The 27479-nt window shown below is 40.1% G+C and overlaps 1 protein-coding gene across 6 annotated transcripts in view; it reads right to left on the bottom strand.

Annotated features, from left to right (window-relative positions):
• Positions 1 to 2791: 2791 nt before the first annotated feature.
• FMN1 (formin 1) overlaps positions 2792 to 27479 on the bottom strand; it is a 481578-nt gene continuing 456890 nt past the window's right edge. For all 6 annotated transcript variants that reach the window (XM_051822097.2, XM_070053344.1, XM_051822098.2 and 3 more), the window contains 2 exons: positions 14724 to 14808; positions 2792 to 11422 (listed from right to left, as the gene is read on the bottom strand). In XM_051822097.2, the coding sequence (XP_051678057.2) occupies positions 11378 to 11422; positions 14724 to 14808 (130 nt within the window). In that variant the 3' untranslated portion in view covers positions 2792 to 11377. The remainder of the gene's footprint in view (positions 11423 to 14723; positions 14809 to 27479) is intronic.

Raw genomic sequence — 27479 nt, 5'->3', positions numbered from 1 at the left:
AGAGGAGGAAGATTTGAGCAAAAATAGTAGGGAAAATTTTGAAACAGAAATCTGAACTTTAATGTTAGCACAAAAATAAGAATAAGGAAAGGAGAAAGACCAGGACAAGCTACCAGGACAAGTGACAGATATCTACCTATCTATATCTATATCTATATCTATATCTATATCTATATCTATATCTATATCTCCATCCCACATGTTTGTTTCTTTTTAAATATTTATTTGAAAGGCAGAATTACAGAGAGAACGAGAGAGGGAGGGAGAGACAGAGAAACAGATTTTCCATCTTCACTCCCCAAATAGTTGCATGGGCTGGGGCTAGGCCAGGCCAAAGCCAGGAGTCAGAAGCTTCTTCCAAGTCTCCAGTGTGGGTGTGGGGGCCCAAGCACTTAGGCCATCTGCTGCTTTCCCAGACACATTAGCAGGGAGCTGCATCACGAGTGGAGCAGCTGGGACCGGCATCACAGGCAGCAGCTTTACCTACTATGCCACATTGCTGGCCCTGCCCACATGTTCTTACTAAGTAGTGTGGACATTCTTCTTTCAAAAGGTGGGGTCTGGTTTCTTACTCTGCCAATCTGGACAGATCTTTGTAGATGCCAAAGAAACAAATCAGCATGAAAGTGAATGAGTGTGACTTTTGAGCTACGGTCAGGGACAAATAAATTATATATTTCACCTTGGGTCACTCAAGAGGCTCATGTGGAGAGGAATGGAGGCCTCCAGCCTAGAGCCCACAAGAATTTACCAATGAAGTCAGCCACTTGAGAGACCATTTTTTCAGCCTCATTTAAGCCTTCCAGTTTTCATAACAAACCCAACTGATGGATTTCTACAACGTTATGGGAGCTTCCAAGAAACAACTGCTCAGTTGAGAACTTTCCAAATTCTTAACCAACAAAACGCAAAAGAAACAAAGTGATTACTGTTGCTTTAATCTGGCAAGTTTCAGGGGATATTCTGATATATATATATATATATATATATATTCTGAATAGCTAATATAAAAATATCTCCTCTTACCATTCATCATCATCAATGATGAGCATGAAGCTTATCTTACCTTGAGAAGATTCAGATTCGGAGACATCCAAAGTGAAGTAAAGCAGGCAGGATCGGTGCAGGGCAATTTTAAAGTCTTATTTTGAAGAATATGATCAGCAAGGTGAAAGGGGGCACCTGAAGTTGGTCTGAGGTGGAGTATTTAGTCTCAGTAATGTACAGCCTGTGCTACGGTTTAGGAATGTTGAAGTTTGACTGCCATTTTCAGAGTATTTGAAGGAGCAGCATTTTTAAGAAGCCACAGCCTCTTAAAAATGATTTTATTCATGCAGTTAGAAGAGGGCTAATTGGGCACACTTCTGCTCCTTGCCTTTTTGCTTTCTACCATGTGAAGATAGTAAGAAGACCCTCAACAGATGCTGGTGTCTTGATACTGGACTTCTCAGTCTCCAGTACTGTGAGCCAAAGCAGTTTGGTTTATCAGTAACCTAGTCTCAGGTATTAATAGAGTAGTACATCCTGGTAGCTGGACCACCAGCTGGACCACTTAAAGAATAGGTGATAACATCCCCTGAAGCAGGGCAGAGTAAAGGTTGCTTCCACCAGAGAGAATTGCTGAGGTGAACCAGTGTCCTGGTTTTCGCCCAGGTCCTCATGATGCCCCGGCCATGACCCTCTCTGAAGCACTCAGAACACAACCTCAATAATGTTTTCTATAAAACATCAGAAGCGTGTGGATCCTTTTTTCAAACAACAACATTAGAACATTTCTCCATATGGAGTATTTTGCGGAAGAGAATAGATATATTTGATGAACAAACTGAGCAGCTGGAAAAGCTTTGGCTATGATGTCGAGAGATTTGGGTTCTTAGTGTAGTATTTATCAAATATGATTTTTAGCAAGGCTGTTGAACATCAGTACTTTTGCTGAGATATTTTCTCCAATATCTGAAGATTTTTGCAGCTCAATGATTCTATGATTTAGGTTTCTTAGTGATTAAATGTCTTCTTAGATAATAACTATGTTTTTTAAATGCTACTTTACATAATAGGCCTTCCAAAGGTATTTTAAAATGTTGATGGAAAATAGAATTAAAAGGTAAACTTCTTTTGATGCAAAAATTTTTTAAATCCATGCATTCAAGGGATCTTCAAAATGTTCATGGAAAATGTGTATTATGGAAAAACTCTGCATGTAATTGAAATTTTTCCCAACTAAATAAATATTCCAGGATATATCTAGAAAGAGTGCATGGGCACTCAGGAACATTGAACAAGTGAATCAATTAAAAAACAGTTATATTTAGGTAGAAGAGTGGCTTAAAGTGTTGTATTTTTTTGTTCCTAAAATACCTGCATACTTTATATCATAATGCTTGGGAAGAATCAGTGTCAGAATATATATAATTAGTTTCTGTTCTGTTTCCCTGGTATATTGTTTCCAATCCATCACTTAAAGTCACCAATCCCTGTGTACTCCACTCCTTTGAAATTAAGTTCAAGCAGTGTTGCTTTTGGGTCAATGTAGCTAAGACAATGCCTGGTTAAGTTTGCCTTTTGTTAGTCTTTAATGCTTATCCAGATTTCCCTCTGTTGGTAGGGTGGACATGGAGAAAGAAGGATATATAAATGATTGACTTACTGAGATCAGCTCTTGTGGCTCGATAGTAATACTGTATATAAGTGGTAATGCAAGTTAGAAATGTCTGATACTCTCCACATTAAAAGTACCATTGGAATACTATTTTACATGCTTTCTGAAAATCAATCTACGTTAGATACCAGATGGACATGAAACCAAGATTTATTAAAATATTTTTAGCATATTTACAGTTAGAAGCCTTGAATGCAATTCTCTGCAAATTCCAAAAAATATAGTTCTATCTCTTAAATTAACAGAGGTATCAATAGTTTAGGATAAATACAATCTATCATGGAGATAGAATTATTTGAATAGGCAATCTACATTTTTCTAACCAATACATATTATGTACAAAAATACACTCGATATGGTGACCGATTAGTGTCAAGAAGGGAAAAAAATATATATATATATACATACACACACACATATATATATATACTCATTATGTACAATTCAATATTGGTTTCTTCACCCTTTTTAAAAATAAATACTTTTTAGTTGCAAATGACATTTACAAAGTCAACTCATGAGCATTTCTCAACTTTGACAAAATTAAATGTGCAAACAAATTAGAAATGCATACTTTTAAAAATTTAAAGGGAAAATACCTGAATCCAATTAGCTTATTAGGTTTAAAAATACCCAAAAGCATGTAAAGTTTCATGTCTTCAAAGTGCCTTCTCCTTTCACAAACTGTCATCATTATTGCTTAAATTCCTTTAAGATTGGATGTACAGATTGGTATAACACCCAATTAAACAGAAAAGTCAACCTTTTTACCAGGTCATACAGTTGACAATACAGGTCATGCTTACACTTTTCTACAGTGCTTTCAAGAGTGTAAGTTACTATTAATCGGAAGATAGCCACAAAGTGTCAATATCCTGCTTTAGTCTAGGGTTGGTGTTTGAATCATGAGTAGCAAGAATGGTGTGACAACATATAAAGCCTTAGATTCAAAATATTTGCAGAGAACTAAGTCAATTTGTTCAGCAGCACAGAGTTACATGAGATCCAAAAATTTCGTCTTACGTATCAAATAGCTGAAGACTAAAAAGAACAGCTCCTAATCAGATAAAGTAAAACCCATGAGAAATGGAGGAGGATTAGACTGCCTGCTTTCCCCAGACTCCTTAAAATAATGAAAAAAGAGAGACTTAAATGAAAGAGAAATGCATTTTTCCATGATTTTTATGGATTTTCCCCTTTGCCTAAATGATGAAGTAATGCTGACATTAACAAGAGGCTGTCACAGCAGTGTGTTTCACGTGGGCTCCTTGATGACAGTGGAGCTCCCTATCCAAACAGCAGGGGAATGGACCATTGAGTCCAAGAGGATGGAGTAAGGGTGGAGTTCAATTGCCTGTGATGCAGAGCGGTGCAAAAGGTTGGGCACAGGAAAAACTACAGTAAAAATAAGGAAAACATAGCTGTAGGATGTTAAGAAAGCAGAGGCTTAAGCAGAAGTATTGAGAGGAGAAAAGCAAAATGAAGCTAGATGCCAAAATGACTTCTGGACAAGCATTAAAAAAAAAAGGAGATAGTCCATGGACAAGCAACTTTATGAAAGCAAACCTGAAATGAATTAAGTTACCCAGACACAGACACATTTCACTGGGTTACCTGCTTGTCCATCAGATTGTGTGGTGCTAACCAAAAGCAGTTACTAGACACTCACATTTGCCCAATACAGATTCCTTGAATTTCCATTGAAAAGTTGCCCACAATACCACCACGGCAAGAATCATCAGCTTCCTAATGATGCATTACATTGGCAAAAATTGCATTGGCCTTGCATAAATTTCTTTTCTTCCCGTCTTTGTCATCCATTGCTTGGAATCTGACAAGGCCACATGAAGACAACCACATGGACCAAGTGCATTTTAGGAAGCAAAATCCAGGGTGTTTAAAAAAATTAAACCTTAAAGGTTTTGAAATAATTTACATTTATTTCTGTTAGGTCTGATTCACATTAGGATGCGGGATGATTTCATTTAGGTTCTGGGCATGCAGGCCGGTGCTTATTTCCTGGGCCAAATCACGATCCTCTGAATCAAAGTCCAAGGACACCCTGCTTCCCCATGCTAGTCTACATTAAAACTCAGGGAAAGGAAAGGACTATGATGAATTGATGACATGCTTTCTCTAATGATTCTTAAAAATTATCCAGTTTCTAATTTTAAAAGTTTCTGCCTCTTTAGGAGTACCTTAAATTGTTACCTTAAAGGGAAGTTCTTTTTCTTAAGGAGCATACTCTTCAAAGATCCTACAGTTGACAGTAGGTCACATTATTTGTCTTGGGAAATTATAGAACTGCAGGATTATTAACTCCTGATTTTGGAATAGACTTACTCCCTTGGTAGACTCCAAAATCTTACGACAGGCCAACAGAACTGTTACTTGACTTTTTCCCTTACTCTTGGATTTGTTTCCAGTGGGAATGGATGCCTTTCGAGGATCATGCAGAACACAGTCTCTGGGGCTCAGACTGCCTCTTTATGCGTTTATGGTCATACAAATGAAGAAATAAGATTATATCTAGAGACAAGCTGGCAAGAAAGGGGAAAAAGAGGAACTGTTGCTAGTTCATGAAAATACACCTAAAATGTAAAGATTTTCAAATGTCCATCTAGTCTCTCATTGGGAAGAGAAGTGCAATTTTGGCATGCTGTATCTCCCTTTTTATACATATCACAGAGAGAAAATGGAATTCAACATCCAACACAAAAGTTCCCAGAGAGTTGTTGATTCCTAAACATCTATGATCCATGGCACAGAGGGTACAGAGTAATTTCCCTATGCACTCAATGGTCTGTGGAACCAATCTTTCTTTTGGAAAGATGGATCTTGGAAAGCTAACCTAGCTGAACAATCAGAATGAATTTGCTTCAAGAAATGCAAGTGGAAGAAAGCCCTGGAGGAGAACAACAAAAAAATAGGTACAACTCTGCCAAAGATGTTGACAAACCACTGCTAATGCATGTCTGAAAACATTTGGTTTGTACTTGATAGGCTAAGAATAAGACAGTGCATTAAGCAGCTCATATTATATGTGGGGAAAATACTCATTCCCTTTAAGACATTCTTACAGTTTCCAAGGTAGCGAGCCCCTCAGCATCAATGCACAGGTAGAATTCAGAAAAATATTCAGCCTCTGTGACTGCTGAAATGTGGTAGAAAGGTGTTTACTCCATGCCAGATTCTTTAGATACTAATTTCTGCCTGAAATTATGGGATCATTTGCATTTTTCTAGCCTAGGAACATCAAGTTTTCACACAGAGCTAAAAACTTAGCCCACGGAAATAGGTCAATCAGTCTTTAGAAAAGGAGGAGACAGACCGAGATTTTCAATATATTTAAGAGAGGACATAAACATGGGAAATCATCTGAGCAAAATGGAATATAGAAGAATAAATTAATTGCTTTATCTCCCACTTTCATGTAAAAACTGAGATTAAATCAGTCTTCCCCAGATCAAGTATTTCATAAATGTAATGAGCATTGAAGTCTGGAGTTCTTGTAAGTTATTGAACAAGAGAACGACCATATCAAGAAGGGAAGGATGAGAGAAAGGTTTTCTACGCCACTGGCTATCAGTGGGGTGGTCAGGAGGGCAACTAGAGAGAGGACGGGAAATAAGTCCAAAAAACTCCCCTTTGAGGAATGCCCACTTGCTTAATGAGGCTTGATTTGTTTCCCTAATAAATTATTTGCTGGTGGAAACCACATGGTGGCTTGAGAGAGTAACCTACCTACCATTTTAGTATCTTTGTTTCCATGAAAGTTGTTAACTACACAAACTTCCCAAATGCTAAATTTATATCACAATATTGGTAAAGAGTCTTGGAACAAATAAGGCTACTGAGTTGGCTTCAGGTTTGATAGGTTAAAACTGTCTTAAATCCACTACTTCCCTGCAAAGTGTTGATCTGGGAGAGTTCAGTAGATTGCCCAATCCTTTGAAAGGGTCATGAAGAATTGTGAAACTAAAATTCAGTGACTCTAAAAATGTGTCAACAGCTGATGGGCATGCAGAAATGGCACAAGATGAGCCTCTTGGTCACATACAGTTATGTATCTGGGCCTGCTTATGCCTGGGATCAATTTTAAATGAAATTAAGAATAATGGTGTATAAGCCTAAAGGAGAAAGTTCCGCTGAGTCCAGTTTCTTGAAGCCACTTTTGCATCAACAGCAGTTTCCAGCACCTGGGTTGTTTGTAGCTGGAAAAGGCAAATATATCTAGCAAGTTATTTGCATGTTTAAAAGGCTAAAAACTATCAATTCTTTCCAAACCCTAACAGTCTGTTTGACCTATGTTAAAGATTTCTTTATGAGGACGAAGTGGCAGAAATGAATGACAGTTTGTTTCTTTACTGTCTTCTCTCTTTGGAGGCAGGGTCCCCAGAGGTAAAATAAGGCACATAGGAAATGTGGGACTCAGGGTCTTTTGGGTGTGCTACTCATATAAACTGCTCTTAAGAGGACCCAGAGAAAGGACTCTCTAGTGGTCTAGCATTTCTCTCACTGTATCACACCACTTTTCTTGTGTGGCAGTTTTAAATTGCCTGGTCAAGCAGGCACTAAGAAGTGCTTCCTTTGTCTGCATCCATCAGTCACCACAGCTGTTCAAATTCTTAGGTGCTTAGGACTTCTACAACATTGGACTTCATGGTCTGTCCATTTTCTTGTGATTCATGAACTAATACACTGATTGTACATTATACCAAATCTGCAGAAGCTTTCCCTTTTTCTACTCACCTTTCTACTAACCTTACCGAATAGGGTAGGCAGGATAAAATAAAAGTGAAGTTCAAGTCCAGCAGATACTTCTTGCTGGCAATTTTTAAGCAATATTTTGGGACATTATATATTTGGATCAGACACTTGGAGGGAGAAGACTATACTTCTTGGATTTTTCCCCTCTTTTTGCACCTAAAGCTCCAAATTGGTTTTATGGAGGGAGTGGGGAGCAAGTACTGCAAAATGGACTGATTCAGGATGTCAGGGAAGGAAGACGTTGCCATCAATGTCACAGCCTGGTTGCTGGGAGCAATGGTCTGCAGGTCCCTTCATACACTGTTGAGGGGTGGTTTGCTGTGCTGCTGTATGCAATGATCCCCATCAATGACACTAGCATGCAAATGTGAATCTATCACTTCAAGAAAGAATATAACTAAAATTAAGAACTTCCCTGTTTCATGCAGCATAATCTATAGGAAGATGTGCAACCCCAAGCTAAAGGCAAATCTTTGCCCAAAAATAAATTTCTATATCTTATGCTACTTCCTACTGTGGCCTTCCTACTGTACCAATGACCTCTTAATTCTCCTAGAGGTATCAAATACACCAACATGTCTTATTCCTCCCTTCAATTTTTCTTTTCTCCACCAGCAGCATATGAGGTTTTCATTTAGGAAGTGCCATTCCTTCTAGTGTGTATAAAACAAGGAGGTGCCTACAGGAGGCTCAGCAGGTCTGCAGCTTCTGCTGTCTTTCCCAGAAGCCCAGTACCCAATCTGACATAAAATTCTTCAACCACATTGGCAATTTGTTTTGGCCTAGAACATTTAAAGCACCAATGAATTTCCTGATTCTACTTCTTGGATTTTAGAAATTCTGTCTCCATAATTCATAGATAGTTGCATTGAGTGTGTGAAAATACATCACAGAAAGCAACTTAAGGATTCAAAAGGCAGGGCAGCAAGACCATCAGCTGTGGCCCCCAAATCTCCACCATCACATATGTCCTCTTCTGCTTGGCCATACTTTTCTCACTTCTTTTCCAAGTAACTGCCTCTTCTCATGTAAAAATCCAAATAGTACACTTCCTGATCTTTTTGACAACTCATAGGTCTGATGCTTTTTACATAATGTTTTAATGTAATATATGATATCAATGTGTGCTCAAGAATTATTCCATTGCTCATGAAAAAAATCTGAAATGCCATCAAACTGTGTCCTCAGATTTGGGGAATCTTGGTGGGTAAGAGACAGAGCTGTTTGTAAATTCAAGTTTTCTTCTGGTCTTAGTAGTAAGTTAGGTGTAAGTGTCTGATTAAACACAGGAGAGCAAATCCTGGCCACTCTTCTTTCTAGCTCAGGGAGAGTTATGCCTAGAACAGCTACTTGAACCCAGCTTACCTCCAGTGCTCAAGTTGCTAAGTACTATTCCAGAACTTTATACCCTGACAAGCTTTAGCATACCTGTTCCATTTAATGCACCCTCAGATGCATTGTAGAGGGATCATTTTAAACACCTCCACATTGTTTTAGAGGGACTACTGTGAACAAACTCCCTTTAACCTTTACTGAATATCAACTTAAGTTGAAAATAAGGGTCGTGACATCACTGTGGTGTACTGGGAGTGGGTAGCCAAGAGAAATAATGCAGGCTTCAAACTAGGAGAGAATGTTGGAGATTTTACCATAGCGCCTTAAAACACTGATGTGACACACCTGACTGGCATTCATTAGAAAATCACTAGGTTTCCCCAATAGAGGCAATTCTTGCTCTTGGGAAACAGGTATTCTTCCATGCATTTTAGTGTTCACTCTGCTGAAATCCAACGTATGCTCCATTTATCTCCCTCTCAAACGCTTTCATTCATTACTCTTCAGCACTGTCCCTTAAGAGGGTGCCTTGAAAAGCTATGTGTCCACAGCGCCAGTCCTGCCTACCTTCAGGGATTTTCCCATGGGTCTCCTACTTTGAGACCTGAAGCGGGCCACAGTGGCACCGCTGAAAATCGCCTCCTGCTCCCTTCCTTCAAGTCTATAGGGATTCATAGCGACCTGGTCTTATGTAGGCCTCACTGAACCCAGAGCTGATTTCCACGGCATGGGCAAAACTGCCACTTTTCTTCTCTATGACGGGATTAGAAGGAACATCACAGAGCACAGGATGGCTCTAAGTGGAATCTGTTTTAAAGTGATGAGTTCCCTTGGCTTTCTTCACAGTGAAATGAAAATGAAGACAAACCAAATAAGAAAGCAGTTTGAAAAGCTTTGTTGCTCACCCACAGCTTCAAGCCTTCTTAATCATGATAAGTTCCTTTTCTAATTTGCTTGTCTCAGTCCTTCACTTTGAATTGCAAAATCCAACCAAGTTGCCATTTTCCTTTCTTCAGAACCACTAGGAAAGGCCATTAGCACCTGCATGGTTATGGCTTCTGTGACTTGATTTGATCCTCACCACGCATTCTTGATTCCCGAGGCTGGTGTTAACGTGAGGATGCAGCACTGCCTTTGTTAGCGGAATCTATCATGGGAGTGTCCCTGAGGTGGCTGATGACAGGCAGGCACATTCTGGGCAGACACGCGGGCAGCTGCCAAGTTCAGAAGTTCTGGAAAGATGCTAGGGCAAAGGGGATGCTGGGGCAAAGGGCAGGCCACACATGGCACACAGGGACACTTAAGATGATTCTTGCTCACCTCTAGACTGTCCCACAGTTGGAAGGGTGAGCTTGGGCCTTTCTTCCTTCAAGGTCTAGAAATGACAGTCATTGGTTTTATTCCCAATTCTTCCCTAGTCCTCTTTCTTCCCCCTCAAAAGACAGATTCAAAGAGTAGTGGCTTAAAAGAAAAAATGTCAGAGAGAGGCCCAAAGGGGTTCGTTCTAAGATTCAAGGGCCAGGGTCAGAGAAAGCCATCTATACATGATATTCCTCGCAAAGTTTATTAGTAATATAATCATCTTGCTTTCATTTTGATGAAAAGAACTTTTCTTCTGCATTTTTTTTTTGACATCAAAGATCCCTGCTTTACCCGACTTCACTTGCCTGTCAGCCAAGGTCATGATAAAAGGCTGCGAGGAGTATTTGCTCTTCTGTCTGGAAACTAGCACACAGTTGCAGCCCGTGATGTAGAATGTGACTGTCTGTCAACATATTGTCACTTGTTCACAAGTGTTCCCAAATGTGGGTGGCTTGTCCAAGCAGGTGCTTTGACCCCAAAGCTGTCCCTCCTCAAGTTGTACAGTTTCTTCCAGGACCTGGGGTGCTGAACCTCGGCTGACCCAGGAAACCAAAAAGAGCAGATATAACAACTGAAGGAGCCTTGCCTAATGGCTTGTAATGGCTTGAAGCCAATGCCCTGTATTATAATTTGTTTTCCAGGATGAAGTTTACACTGATTTATTCCCTTTCCACCCATGTATAATGCTGTTTTCTCTCCTTCCTGCTGCATAGACAACAAATCAGCTCCCTAGTCTGGGAATACATAGTCTTGCACCTCTTCAAAAACAGGGTGGATAAATTTCAACATTATTGGTGAGAAAAATGCTGCAGACCAATAATCAAAAGAGAAGTGTGTAAAGATGGAGCTTAAATTATGTCAAGGCAACTGTCAGAAAAGATCTTTCTCCTGTTTTGGGACAAGGTTACATGTATGAATCTTGAGTTTGACAGCTTGAATTCTCAGCTTTTAAAAACATTTAGAAAATTTTAGTATGTCTTCAGGTCTTATAAGGGAGTGGACTTTAGACTGCTACAAGTAACAATTATCAAATACACCTGAAATGTTCCCTTAAGTAGCTTTTCATTGTTTTTGTGGCTTCATAAGGGACTTCATAGGAAGGCACAGGGCGCTCTGTGCAGAGGACCTCAGAAAGACATGAGCAAAACACACATTTAGTAGCATATCTTCCAGGAACTCCCTCAGCACTAGGGTCAGAAAGGAGCACACAAGGTACATCTCCACTGTTACTGTGTCTTGCGCGTCCCCACTTTAGTTGGTGGTCACACTGGCTTCCTTCTGGCGCAGCCTTTCTTTCTGTTAGGGAAAAAAAATGAATTTATTATTATTTTTCTCATTTTTATCTTTTTCAAATTTTGGCCTAGCATGCTGAGTAAGATTATACCAAGAACCTGAGAAATGAGCGTATCTCAATCCTTCTTTCCCTAAACACTTATCTGCCTCTCCCAAATTGTTATCATTACTCACCAAAAACCGAACATGTAAGAAAAGAACAACCAGAGGCAGACATTTGGCCTAGTGGTTAAGGCACCATTTAAAATGTCCATATCCCACATCTGAGTGCCTGGGTTCAATTCCCAGCCCCAGCTCCTGACTCCAGCTTCCTATGAATGCAGACCCTGGGAGGCAGTGGTGATGTCTCAAATGATTGAGCTCCTGCTACCCACGTGAGAAACCTGGACTGAGTCCCCAGCTCCTGGCTTTGACTTCCTGTCCATCGTGGGCATTTGGGGAAGTCATCCAGTAGATAAGCATTCTCTCTGTGTACCTCTGTACCTCTTAAATAAAAACAAATAATTTAGCAAAAGATCATCTGACTACATCTATCTAGAATGTGGATCTTTACCATGCCAGGCTGCTCAGCTCTGTTCTCCTCTTTCGTGACAATGACCCTGATTTTGTATTGAACTTTAAGACTCTTCCCACCCCTATGCTCAGCCCACCGATGGAATTAGGGGATGCTCAAGAAATAATTTTCAGGGATCAGAGACATGAAAAAAAAAAATCAGCGGTGGGTTTTGTATGTAAGTTAAATTGCCATTTGAGACATCCACATATTTTGGAGAGCCTGGGTTTCAATCCTGGCTATTCCATTTTCAGTTCAGGTTCTTGAACACCTTGGGAGGCAGCAAATCATGGCTCAAGGAGAAGGATTCCTGACACCCAATTGGGAGATTTGGATGGAGTTCTTGGCTCCTGGCTTTGTCCTTCCTAGCCATGGCTGTAAGTAAGGAGTAAACCAGAGGATGGAAGATATTTCCCTCTCTCTCTTTTTCTCTGTTTCCAAGTTACATGCACCTGCAAATGAGTTACCTGGCAGAACAAAACAAAGGCCATGTGCATGGAAGGGGAAGAGCTTCCCCTGTGCAGAACGGCAGAAGCTCCCATCTCCCCATAGATGCTCTGCTCTGCTTTGAGCTTCCTTTTCAGGGAGAGCCTTCTAAAGCAGAAGGGCAAGGAAGCCTGCTGGGAAGGTGTAAAAATAAATGGAAGCAGGCCGGCGCCGCGGCTCACTAGGCTAATCCTCCGCCTTGCGGCACCGGACCGGGTTCTAGTCCTGGTTGGGGTGCCGGATTCTGTCCCGGTTGTCCCTCTTCCAGGCCAGCTCTCTGCTGTGACCCGGGAGTGCAGTGGAGGATGACCCAAGCCCTTGGGCCCTGCACCCCATGGGAGACCAGGAGAAGCACCTGGCTCCTGCCATCAGATCAGCGCGGTGTGCTGGCCGCAGCGCGCCGGCTGCGGCAGCCATTGGAGGGTGAACCAACGGCAAAGGAAGACCTTTCTCTCTGTCTCTCTCTCTCTCACTGTCCACTCTGCCTGTCAAAAAAATTAAAATAAATAAAAAATAAAACAAATGGAAGCACACCAAACAGAAACATAGGCCCTCACTGGGTCTGTGACTCCAGAAAAGAAAATGTAGTGGTATGACAAGGGCTGTGTCTGGTCCCCTGGGAGTGCCAATAAGAGGCTAAGAAAGGAAATGGGAAAGTGGCCTTCCTCTGCAAAGAGAAATGCAGAGAAAGCCCACTGAGAACAGATCCTCATCTGCTGATGACCTGTCAGATGTGATAGTGCAGTGAGTTACTAAAACTGGCCTAGATGTAAACCTAAGTTGATCATTTTAGACATCGTTCTGAGTTTTGCACCCATCCTTGACTTGTGAAACTTAATCAGGACTTAGTTTTAAGTTTCCACGCCCCTACACAGACAATAAAACAAACAACCCTAACGAGTTAAAGAGAACAACTAGGAGCTTGCTCACGGTAAAAATCAACCTATAAAAGATGCCACAGTAAACCCACTGTTGCTCCTTTGTCTACAGGACTCACCCTGCTCTTTGCTTGGAGAGAACAGATTTAGTTATGGAGGTCAGGATAACGGTCCAAATAAGAGGCCGTGAGAAAGGAATAGAGGTCAGTGAAGGAGGAGGCTAAAAATTAGGGCTGAGACCACTGCCAGTGAAAATATGAATTGCTGTAATAAATGCACCTTCAAATGAGCCCACAGCATGTATCCATTCAGATTTAGGCTACGAATACTAGCCACAGCCTTAACCAACCAGTTGTCTGGCCCTGAATGAGTTGATGAGGTTGTTATGAAAAATACCAAAGTCAATCGACAGAAATAATCCTACTTTATAAGTTAGACTCCATATGGATCTAATGGCAGCCAGTAAAAAGTATTCGTAAGGTGAGAGGATAAAATAAGTAGCTGTGGGAACTCAGGGCCCAGAGAAGGCAAGGATTAAAAACCAGTGGGGAGTTGTCCCTACTTTCAAGGTCAACCAAAGCTGCCGAAATTCATAACAACAAGAGCTAATAATTCTTGAGTTCTTATTATATGGTAGACAATTTATATGTGTTTTCTAAGTTTCCTCAAAATGATCCTAAAGCAAAGGTAATATTATTTTCCTCTTTTCACTGAAGAGAAAGAAGTAATTTAACTTTACTAAGGTTTTATAAACATTAAGTGGCAGGGCTGGGATTTGAAGCCAGTCTCATCCCCAACCTCCTGGGTTCCTAATCCTTTGGCTAGTCTGTAACATATTTGTGATCTCTATGAAAACTAGACTTTGGAAGACAACTTTCTCTCAAACCTAGGAAGACAGAGTAGACTTCTCATTTCCAGCCTAGGGAGACATGCCAGGGAACCCAGAGTGTGGTCCAGAGTGTTGTTAGCCATTTGTCAAATGATCCCAAGTGAGCTGTATCTTCCTGCATCTCCATTTTCCCAAGTATCAAACTAGGATGATCCTTGCCTTCATCTTTAGCAGGGAAAACAGACTGATGAGGATGAAGCACTTAAACATGTCAGGAGAAAGGTACTTTGAAAGGAATGGTGGTGGATGTGGAAGGGCAAGGGACTAGACTAGGCTTATCAGAAATGAACTTTGTTGAATCTTCAGGGAAAACACACACACACACACACACACACACACACTGATGCTACTCTGGGGTGGGAACTGAGAATCTGGATACTACATTTAATGTATGACTTTTAAGCTTTAAATTTAGACACACTCCTGGGTACATCTTAGTTATAATGAAATACATATCATGAAAAATCTGGAGGGTCTATGTTATAAAGCACATCTCACCAGACTAGCAGTGGGGTTGATTTTCTTTGTCTCCACTTTCTTCTCCGATGTCAACTTGCTGACAGATGCCTGAGCCATTTTCAGTCTAAAATAGAAACAGGGAGTGGGGAGGGGGAGAGGAGAAAGAGAAAAAGGGAAGAGGTCATATTACATAAAATCTGCATGCTTTTGGAATAACCAATTAACAGTTTGAGAATCTAGGAATGCCTTTTCAATGCTTCTCATCACTAAACTCTAATTAGGTATAAAAGCTTCTCCTGCACTTTTATCAACACTAAGTTTTTAAAGAAATAAATTGCTTTATTTTAAATTCAAATATATTTCAGATGAAGACGCCTGTGCATTTATTAAGCACCCACAGAGTGCCAGGCACTGTACAAGACACTGAACCATTGCTCATGCTCTTTTAGAGTGGGATTAACTGCTCCGTTGCACTCATTTTTGCATAAAGTTGATATCTTAGTTGCAATGTCACAAAATGTCAATATCTTCAAGGCTTGCTCAAGAAACAAATTTTCAACTCATAGCACAAGTAGATCATGCAGATTAACGCAGAAATCAACTGTTGAAGTCTGCCCACCACTACATCTAATGTCTTCTCTCTTGGAAACCATCCCCCCCGCCCTGTGAAGCTCCTGTCTCTACCACCTTTTCCACCCCTCAGGCCACCAACTCTGCCAGCTCCACCCCTTTCTCCTCCTCAACCTCCCCTGCCACTGCCTCCTGGAGGTGCTTTCTCACATGGAGGTCAAGGTAAAAAGCTCTGCAGTGGCAATATAAAGGGTCTAAATACAACTTCTGTAATTTTTTTTTTAAGGAAGATGCCTTTATGTTTTCTGACAATTTAACTGAAAAATAAAATCTCTAAGTTGTCCAAATATTTCATCTACTTTTCCAATTTGCTGTTTGTTTTCTAAATAAACAAGGGCATTGAAGTAAGGTCCCTTATTTTGATCTTTGGTACATTTACAAACTACATCATCTGTCATCTTCACAAGGATGTGGGAACTCCCCTAACACTCCTCCCAGAGCAGGCAACAAGGGCTTCAAGGTGCATTCCTGTTCCCCCTCCCTCCCTCCAGCAGCTGAGCTCCATGTCCAGCATTCTCAGATCCTCCAGCTCCTAAAACTACTAAGTTTTCTTCACTATCCAAGAAGCTCACCTATATGACCTGGGGAAGTCTGCATTTTTGTGAGCAGTGCAGTAGATTTGGATGAATATAACATTATGTGCACATAGCGCTGCCATGTCAATGCACTCTGGCTTGTGATTCACTCACCAAGTAACATTAAGACAATTGTGAAAATTGAAGTTTTGCCAAAACACAAAAAATCTACCAATTTACATCAATTAAATGAAAAGAAAACCTAAGAATGGAAAAAAAAATCCTGAAAAGCATTTATAAGAGACTTGTATGTAAAACATATGAAGAACTCTTACAACTTACATAAGAAGACAAATTAGACTCCTGTACCCTCAAATGGGCAAAGGATTTGAATAGAAATTTCTTCAAGGATGAAATACAAATGATCAAGAGCACATGAGAAGATGCTTAACCTTATTTATCATCAGGGGAATGTAATGTGAATCCATTCACTATGATGGCTAAAATAAAAAAGAACAATACCAAGTGTATGTAGAGAAAATGGAAGTCTTACACACTGCTAATGCGGTGGAAGAATGGTGCAGTCATTTTGGAAAAATAGCTTGGCAGTTTTTCAAAAAGTTAAACATTGAGTTATTCCCATATGATCTAGCAATTGTATTGCTAAGTTTAAAGATATAAAAGTATCTTTGAAAAGTCACAGAAAAATGGAATACAAAGATAAGTTTATTTTGCCAAAAATCATTTTGAAATCTACACATAAGGATTTTTAAAAAGTTCATGGAAAACGTGTATCATGAAAAAAAACTATTCACAGATTTCTAAACATTTTGCACCAAAATAAACTTCTCTATATTCCATTTCCATGAACATTCCAATGTGTTCTTCTATGTGCATAATCATTAAACTGAAACTATTTAAATATTAAGAATGCATATAGTAGCATTAATCTTAATAGCCATGAGTAGCAACAACCCAAATTTCTTTCAGTTGATGAATGAATGAACAAAATGTGATACATTTAGACAATAGAGTATTATTGGGTCATAAAAAGGAATGAAATGCTGATACCTGCTACAATATGGATGAATCCCCAAAACATGCTAAGTGATAGAGGCTGGTCATAAAAATATATATTGAAGGATTTCATTTATTTGATAATTTGATAAAATTGATAAAGGTAGAGAGTAGATTAGCAATGCCATGGGCTGTCTTGGGGATAATGCTAGTGGGTAAAAGTTTTCTTTTAAAATTAGTGGTGATGGTTACATATCCTTGATGATGATGGTTGCAAAAACCAATGGATTGTACATATTTGAAAAAAATTTGGCTATTTGAAAGTCAGAGGGGCCGGCACTGTGGTGTAGCAAGTAAAGCTACTGCCTGTAGTGCCGGCGTCCCATATGGGTACTGGGTCGAGTCCTGGCTGCTCCACTTCTCATCCAGCTCTCTGCTGTGGTCTGGGAAAGCAGTAGAAGATGGCCCAAGTCCTTGGGCCCCTGCACCCGTGTGGGAGACATGGTAGAAGCTCCTGGCTTCAGATCGATGCAGCTCTGGCTGTTGCGGCCAACTGGGGAGTAAACCAACGGATGGAAGAACTCACTCTCTCTTTGCCTCTCCTCTCTCTGTGTAATTCTGACTTTCAAATAAATAAGTAAATCTTAAAAATAAAAAGAAACTCATAGTTACAGAGACAAAGGGAGAGATAGAGAGATGGAGAGAGAGAGAAAGAGGGAGGGAGGGAGGGGGGAGAGAGGGAGGGAGAGAGGGGGAGGGGGGAAGAGAGGGAGGGAGGGGGGAGAGAGGGAGGGAGAGAGGGGGAGAGGGAGGGAGAGAGAGAGTCTTCTGCACACTGATTCACTCCCCAGATGGCCGTAATGGCCAGCGAAGGACCGGCCAAAGCCAGGAGCTTCACAGAGGTCTCCCACATGGTTGGCAGGAGCCCAAAGACTTTGTCCAACTTCCATTGCTTTTCCCAGGCCATTAGCAGGGAACTGGATTAGAAGCGGAACAGCTGGGATGCAAACCAGCATCTATATGGGGTGCTGGATTTAAAGGTGGTGGCTTTACCAACTACACTACAATGCTGGGTCCAGGACTGTATAGTTTAAAAGGATGAATTGTTCAATATGTGAATTACATCAATAAAGCTGTTAAAAATTTTCACCAATTCAACAACCTATTTCTTATACCTCAGGTAGGCAAATCTAACAGCATCACCTGCTAACGAGGTTGCTGGGAAATGGAAACTACATGACATACTAGAGAGTGTAAATTGGTATGGCTGGCTTTGGCAATGATGGATAAAACTGAAACACACAGACTCTATGAACCCTCAATTCCTCTTCTATAGAGATACCTCAAAGAAACTTTCTACAAAAACATAGGGTTTTCATTTTGGTAATACTCTGTATGCAACAGTGAAAAACTGGAAGCAATCTAATAATTAGGTTTAATAGGGCAGAGCCAATATGGCGGAATAGTGAGGGTGTGCACTGATAGTCTGGGAAAAGACAGTTTAATAAAAGTGGAGTTACTGTAGTCTCAGGAAAAGGCTCAGGAAAAAATTACAGAGGAAACTCTCCCGGATCTAGTGGATGTGACATGGAGGACCTACGGGGAGAGCAAGGATGCCCACAGCACGGAGGACAGCTGCAGAGTCTGCGCGCCAGCCCTGGAAGGGGAGGTGAGACAAAAACCTCGGTAACCTGAGACACTGGCGGGGAAAGGCAGACAGAGCCTAGAGGGAACGAAAGCCCTACTGGGGAAAGCTCACCAGGCTGACTGGAGGAGAGAAAAAAACGAATAAATAAGGGGAACCGGCATGGACACTAGCCTCTCTCTCCACTCACCTTACAAAGCCGAGCAAGACAAAGAGCAGGCGCCATTTTGAACATTTGAACATTTTGAACATTTGAAGCGGCGCCCACTATAAATCAAGCAGAAAAACCTGACTCTTGTGGGGAGAAATAACAGGAGGTTAGGACCTAGTGAAAGTGTGGAGCTAACGAACTGAGATTGTGAAAATCTGAGGGTGGGTGAGAGAACTCACCGAGTACACAAACTCGGTAACCTTGGCAACCCGGTGAGAGACTGCGGAGAAATTTGAGACCACACTGAGGGCTGCATAAACCCTTTGTGTGGTCCCTGGAATAGAGAGAGCAGGTGAATACCTACAGGGGCCGGATTTCATACATCAACTACCCTCAATTCCACTCAGCTGCGTGGAATTACTTCCCTTCTGAATCAAAAAAAAAAAAAAAGAGAGAGAGAGAGAGAGAGAGAGAGCGCGCGCGCAACCTGGGTGAGTCACCTTTGACACACTCTTAACCCTGAAGAACCAAACAGAGCTCTCTGGCCACACCCATCACAGCCTCTAAGGATCCATCAAAAGCAGACAGTCCACTTAATCTAGAGTCATAGTATAAAAAGAAAAAACACCACAGCGAAGAAACCAAAGAATATCTCCAATATACCAAACAACAAACACAAAAACCGAGGTAACAAGAACAAGAAAGACACTATGACGCCCCCAAATGAAAAAGACACCCCAATTCAAGATTATGAAGATGATGAGATAGAAGCAATGCAAGAAGCGGATCTCAAAAATATGGTAAGAACATTAAGAAGTTCTCAAAAAAATTCTTGAACTACAGAAATCCTTACTAGACAAGATTGAAAATCTCTCTCGCGAAAATGAAATATTAAGGAGGAATCAAAATGAAATGAAACAACTAGTAGAACATGAAACTGTGATAGTGATGAGAAATCATAATGAAATGAAGAATTCAATAGATCAAATGACAAACACATTAGAGAGCCTTAAAAACAGAGTGAGTGAAGCAGAAGACAGAATATCGGACTTAGAAGACAGAGAACAGGAAAGTATACAGTCAAACCAAAGAAAAGAAGAGGAAATTAGAAATCTAAAAAATATTGTTGGGAATCTACAGGATACTATTAAAAAACCCAACATTCGGGTTCTAGGAGTTCCTGAAGGCATGCAGAGGGAGAAAGGATTAGAAGGCCTTTTTAGTGAGATACTAGCAGAAAATTTCCCAGGTTTGGAGAAGGACAGAGACATCCTAGTACAGGAAGCTCATAGAACCCCTAATAAACATGACCAAAAGAGATCCTCACCATGACACGTTGTAATTAAACTCACCACAGTGAAACATAAAGAAAAGAACCTAAAATGTGCAAGAGAGAAACCTCAGATTATTCTTAGAGGATCTCCAATTAGACTCACAGCTGACTTCTCATCAGAAACACTACAAGCTAGGAGGGAATGGCAAGATATAGCCCAGGTACTAAGAGAGAAAAACTGCCAGCCCAGAATATTATATGCTGCAAAGCTCTCATTTGTAAATGAAGGTGAAATAAAGACCTTTCACAGCAAACAGAAACTGAAAGAATTTGTCGCCACTCGTCCAGCCCTGCAAAAGATGCTTAAAGATGTGTTATACACAGAAACACAGAAACACGGTCATCAATATGAAAGAAGGTAAAGGAAGGAAACCTCACAGCAAAAGATCACAGGAAGTTCAAAACATATATTAGAAAATATCTTTGGCAAATGGCAGGGCAAAGTTACTACTTATCAATAGTCACATTGAACGTTAATGGCCTGAACTGTCCAATTAAAAGACACCGATTGGCTGATTGGGTAAAGGAACAAAACCCATCTATTTGCTGCTTACAAGAAACACATCTTTCCAATAAAGATCCATACAGACTGAAAGTGAAAGGCTGGAAAAAGATATACCATGCCAACAGAAATGAAAAAAGAGCGGGCGTAGCCATCTTAATATCAGACAATATAAACTTTACCACAAAAACTGTTAGGAGAGACAAAGAGGGGCACTATATAATGATTAAGGGATCAATTCAACAGGAAGATATAATGATTATCAATGTATATGCACCTAATTACAGGGCACTGGTTTATTTAAAAGAATTGTTAAGGGACTTAGAGGGAGACTTAGACCCCAATACAATAGTACTGGGGGACTTCAATACTCCACTCTCAGAAATAGACAGATCAACAGGACAGAAGATCAACAAGGAGACAGTAGATTTAAACGACACTATAACCCAAATCTAACAGATATCTACAGATATCTACAGAACTTTTCATCCTACACATAAAGAATTTACATTCTTCTCAGCAATCCTTCTCCAGGATTGACCACATACTAGGCCATAAAGCAAGTCTCAGCAAATTCAAAGGAATTAGAATCACACGATGCAACTTCTCAGACCATAAAGGAATGAAGTTGGAAATTAGCAACTCAGGAATCTCTAGAGCATATGCAAACACATGGAGATTGAACAACATGCTCCTGAATGAACAATGGGTCATAGAAGAAATTAAAAGAGAAATCAAAAATTTTCTGGAAGTAAATGAGGATAACAGCACAACATACCAAAACTTATGGGATACAGCAAAAGCAGTGTTAAGAGGAAAGTTTATATCAATAGGTGCCTACATCAAGAAATTGGAAAGGCACCAAAGAGATGAGCTTTCAATTCATCTCAAGGATCTAGAAAATCTGCAGCAAACCAGACCCAATTCTAGTAGGAGAAGAGAAATAATTAAAATAGGAGAAGAAATCAACAGGATCCAATCCAAAAAACATTACAAAAAATCAGCCAAACGAGGAGCTGGTTTTTTGAAAAAATAAGCAAAATTGACACCCCATTGGCCCAACTAACTAAAAAAAGAAAAGACCCAAATCAATAAAATCAGAGATGAAAAAGGAAACATAACAACAGACATTACAGAAATAAAAAGAATCATCAGAAATTAGTACAAGGACTTGTATGCCAGCAAACAGGGAAACCTATCAGAAATAGATAGATTCCTGGACACATGCAAACTACCTAAATTGAACCAGGAAGACATAGAAAACCTAAACAGTCCCATAACTGAGACAGAAATTGAAACAGTAATAAAGGCCCTCCTAACAAAGAAAAGCCCATGACCAGATGGATTCACTGCTGAATTCTACCAGACATTTATTTTTATTTATTTATTTATTTTTTTTTTTATTTTTGACAGGCAGAGTGGACAGTGAGAGAGAGAGACAGAGAGAGAAAGGTCTTCCTTTTGCCGTTGGTTCACCCTCCAATGGCCGCCGCTGCAGCCGGCGCACCGCGCTGATCCGATGGCAGGAGCCAGGAGCCAGGTGCTTTTCCTGGTCTCCCATGGGGTGCAGGGCCCAAGCACCTGGGCCATCCTCCACTGCACTCCCTGGCCATAGCAGAGAGCTGGCCTGGAAGAGGGGCAACCGGGACAGAATCCGGCGCCCCAACCGGGACTAGAACCCGGTGTGCCGGCGCCGCAAGGTGGAGGATTAGCCTATTGAGCCACGGCGCCGGCTCTCTACCAGACATTTAAAGAAGAACTAACTCCAATTCTTCTCAAACTATTCAGAACAATTGAAAAAGAGGGAATTCTCCCAAAATCTTTCTATGAAGCCAGCATCACCTTAATTCCTAAGCCGGATAAAGATGCAGCATTGAAAGAGAATTACAGACCAATATCCCTGATGAACATAGATGCAAAAATCCTCAATAAAATTCTCGCCAATAGAATGCAACAACACAACAGAAAGATCATCCACCCAGACCAAGTGGGATTTATCTCTGGTATGCAGGGATGGTTCAATGTGCGCAAAACAATCAATGTGATACACCACATTAACAGACTGCAGAAGAAAAACCATATGATTATCTCAATAGACGCCAAGAAAGCATTTGATAAAACACAACACCTTTTCATGATGAAAAATCTAAGCAAACTGGGTATGGAAGGAACATTCCTCAATACAATCAAAGCAATTTATGAAAAACCCACAGCCAACATCCTATTGAATGGGGAAAAGTTGGAAGCATTTCCACTGAGATCTGGTGCCAGACAGGTATGCCCACTCTCACCACTGCTATTCAATATAGTTCTGGAAGTTTTAGCCAGAGCTATTGGGCAAGAAAAAGAAATTAAAGGGATACAAATTGGGAAGGAAGAACTCAAACTATCCCTCTTTGAAGATGATATGATTCTTTATTTAGGGGACCCAAAGAACTCTACCAAGAGACTATTGGAACTCATAGAAGAGTTTGGCAAAGTAGCAGGATATAAAATCAATGCACAAAAATCAAAAGCCTTTGTAAACACAGGCAATGCCACAGCTACGGAAGAACTTCTAAGATCAATCCCATTCACAATAGCTACAAAAACAATCAAATACCTTGGAATAAACTTAACCAAGGACGTTAAAGATCTCTACGATGAAAATTACAAAACCTTAAAGAAAGAAATAGAAGAGGATACCAAGAAATGGAAAAATCTTCCATGCTCATGGATTGGAAGAATCAATATCATCAAAATGTCCATTCTCCCAAAAGCAATTTATAGATTCAATGCAATACCAATCAAGATACCGAAGACCTTCTTCTCAGATCTGGAAAAAAATGATGCTGAAATTCATATGGAGACACAGGAAACCTCGAATAGCTAAAGCAATCTTGTACAACAAAAACAAAGCCGGAGGCATCACAATACCAGATTTCAGGACATACTACAGGGCAGTTGTAATCAAAACAGCATGGTACTGGTACAGAAACAGATGGATAGACCAATGGAACAGAATAGAAACACCAGAATTTAATCCAAACATCTACAGCCAACTTATAATTGATCAAAGATCCAAAACCAATCCCTGGAGTAAGGACAGTCTATTCAATAAATGGTGCTGGGAAAATTGGATTTCCATGTGCAGAATCATGAAGCAAGACCCCTACCTTACACCTTACACAAAAATTCACTCAACATGGATTAAAGACTTAAATCTACGACCTGACACCATGAAATTATTAGAGAGCATTGGAGAAATCCTGCAAGATATAGGTACCAGCAAAGACTTCTTGGAAAAGACCCCAGAAGCACAGGCAGTCAAAGCCGAAATTAACATTTGGGATTGCATCAAATTGAGAAGTTTCTGTACTGCAAAAGAAACAGTCAGGAAAGTGAAGAGGCAACCAACAGAATGGGAAAAAATATTTGCAAACTATACAACAGATAAAGGGTTGATAACCAGAATCTACAAAGAAATCAAGAAACTCCACAACATCAAAACAAACAACCCACTTAAGAGATGGACCAAGGACCTCAATAGACATTTTTCAAAAGAGGAAATAAATGGCCAACAGACACATGAAAAAATGTTCATGATCACTAGCAATCATGTAAATGCAAAGCAAAACCACAATGAAGTTTCACATCACACCGGTTAGAATGGCTCACATTCAGAAATCTACCAACAACAGATGCTGGCGAGGATGTGGGGAAAAAGGGACACCAACCCACTGTTGGTGGGAATGCAAACTGGTTAAGCCACTATGGAAGTCAGTCTGGAGATTCCTCAGAAACCTGAATATAACCCTACCATACCATCCAGCCATCCCACTCCTTGGAATTTACCCAAAGGAAATGAAATTGGCAAACAAAAAGCTGTCTGCACATTAATGTTTATTGCAGCTCAATTCACAATAGCTAAGAACCAACCCAAATGCCCATCAACAGTAGACTGGATAAAGAAATTATCGGACATGTACTCTATAGAAAACTATACAGCAGTCAAAAACAATGAAACCTGGTCATTTGCAACAAGATGGAGGAATCTGGAAAATATTATGCTGAGTGAATTAAGCCAGTCCCAAAGGGACAAATATATGTTCTCCCTGATCAGCGACAACTAACTGGGCACCAAAGGAGAAACCTGTTGAAGTGAAAGGGACACTATGAGAAACAGTGACTTGATCAGCTCTTGTCCTGACGGTTGATGTACAATGTAATACTTTATCCATTATAGCATTTTTTCTTTTGTTCTAGCACTATTGGTTGAACTCTGTAATTAACACACAATTATTCTTAGGTATTTAAATTTTAACTGAAAAGTGATCCCTATTGAATATAACAGTGGGAATAAGAGAGGGAGGAGATGTACAATTGGGGACATGCTCAATCGGACTTGCCCCAAATGGTGGAGTTAGAAATGTGCCAGGGGATTCCAATACAATCCCATCAAGGTGGCATGTACCAATGCCATCTCACTAGTCTAAGTGATCAATTTCTGTTCACAATTGATCACACTGATAGGTCTAAGAGTCAAAGGGATCACACAAACAATACTTGTGTCTGCTAATACTAACCAACAGAAGCAAAAAGGGAGAGAACGATACAACAGGGGAAGCAGGATACACAGCAGACTCATAGAATGGCAGATATCCTAAAGAGCACTCTGGCCTCAGAATCACCCCTTAAGGCATTAGGATCTGGCTGAAGAGCCCATGAGAGTATTTTAGGCATGGAAAGCCAAGACACTCTGGGAAAAAAAAAAAAAGATAAATGAAAGATCTCTGTGAGTGAGATCCCAGTAGGAAGAACGGGCCATCAAAGAAGGTACCTGTCCCTGAAGGGAGGAGGGACCTTCCACTTTGACTAAGACCGTATCTGAATAAGATCGAAGTCAGCGAACTCAAAAGGCTTCCATACCCTTGGCAACTCATGACTAGAGCCTAGGGAGATTACTGATGCCATAAACAAGAGTGTCACATTGTTAAGTCAACAACAGGAGTCACTGTGTACTTACTCCTCATGTGGGATCTGTCCTTAGTGTGTTGTCCAATGTGAAGTAATGCTATAACTAGTACTGAAACAGTATTTTACACTCTGTGTTTCTATGTGGGTGCAAACGGATGAAATCTTTACTTAATATATACTGAATCGATCTTCTGTATATAAAGATAATTGAAAATGAATCTTGATGTGAATGGAACGGGAGAGGGAGCGTGAGATGGAAGGGGTGCGAGTGGGAGGGAAGTTATGGGGGAAGCCATTGTAATCATTAACTGTACTTTGGAAATTTATATTTATTAAATAAAAGTAAAAAAAAACCTAAAAAAATTAATTAGGTTTAATAGGGTTAACACACACACACACACACACACATATAACTTTACTGGATGTTTAATCTGTGCAAGGTACTGTTCTACCAGCTTGATTTAAGCTAAGCCATGTAATTCTTACAAGTCTGTGAGATGGAAACTGTTAACCTCATTTTACAGGTCTTCACCACCATGTAACACTGTCTATGCACTACACTCATTCAATGGACTGTGGTATATCTGCATAAAAGAATGAGGTACATCTATGAATTCAACATCATAGATATCAGAAACATAAACGGAGAGAGAAGAATCTTGCAGAGCAATACAGTAAAGAGGTGATCTAGTATGATGGTCAGTAACTCAGGTTCCAGAGCCTGACTGTGGATTCCCAGCCCCACCACTTACCTGTGTGGTCCTGCACAAGTGACCTCTCTGTGAGACTGATGTCTTAAAAAAATGGGTAACAACAGGTCGAGGTGTCTGCTCCATAGGATCATTGAAAGGACAGAGATAGTACAGTTCCAGGTACATTATAATCACTTAATAAATAATGTGAGCTACTTTTCTTACTGTACAAATAGTATGCTACATTGTATATGTTTTTAAATAGTACCCACACTATAACATTGTTCACAAATATGTGAATGTGTATAAAAACATGCAAAGACCCATCTGTTTATGGACGTATAAACACACAGACACATAGCAAAGTATCCACAACAGTCTGGAAAGATACTAATTTCATGATAGAGGTTAATGCTAGAATGATAAGGAAGAGAATGGGATTGAGGTAATATATTAAATAGAATTTCATTTTAAAATATGGTTTTTTATTAAAAAGTCTTAAAGAATAAGTGACAAAACATTAAATAGTTGTAATTCTAGGTGGTAGGTGTTTAACATGGGTATGCTATTTTTTGTATTTTTTATTTTTAAAAATTCTTCAAAAATATTTTTAAAATACTAAGTAGTTAGAGATCAACAGTCACAGATATTTATGTTTAAGGTAACATGTTTTTCTTTTAGAACCTCAAAAAAATTCACTCAGTACTAATTACATACTTGTTAGCAACTTCAAGCTAAGGAGTGGCTTCGATTTTTACTTAACTGATTTTGCACAATTTGCATAAAACCCACACTTAGTAATCCAATCTCCCAGCCCATATGGACAAGTTAGTAACAATGAATTCAACATGCTGGCTTGTGCAACAGAAAATAAATAAAAACAAGACAAAGGTGAGCAACAATTTATATAACCCATAAAGAAGTAGATCTATAAAGCTGCTCCCCAAGAATGGGCATTTCTCAATGTTGACTTAGGGCTCAGTGTCTACACCACATTGCCTACTAAACTTTTCCATTTGCAGCAGTAACTGTGACTACACCCACACAAGAAAAGAATGCACTAAATGGATCAAATCCAGGTCAGACTACATTGGAGACGCTGACTATTAAGGGATTTACTAACCAAGATGATGTTTCTGTAAATGAAGCCACAGTTGGCTTCTCTCCAGCTAGATTTCTTTTCAGATCCAGCATTGACTAGTGACCCTTTAATCCCAGTTCCAATGGGATGGATGGGAATCACTATGTCTCCTAGGGCTGCCTAAGCATAAGAGAACTTTTAGGAAAATTGACGAACTTGTCCCAAATCTTCTAATAACTGGCAGAATTCCAATCAGGTCTAGCTGATGTTGAA

Source organism: Oryctolagus cuniculus, chromosome 12, assembly GCF_964237555.1.
Source record: "Oryctolagus cuniculus chromosome 12, mOryCun1.1, whole genome shotgun sequence".
Lineage (NCBI taxonomy): Eukaryota > Metazoa > Chordata > Mammalia > Lagomorpha > Leporidae > Oryctolagus > Oryctolagus cuniculus.
Note: the sequence above shows the minus strand (reverse complement) of the source record. Positions and strands in the feature narration are given on the sequence as shown.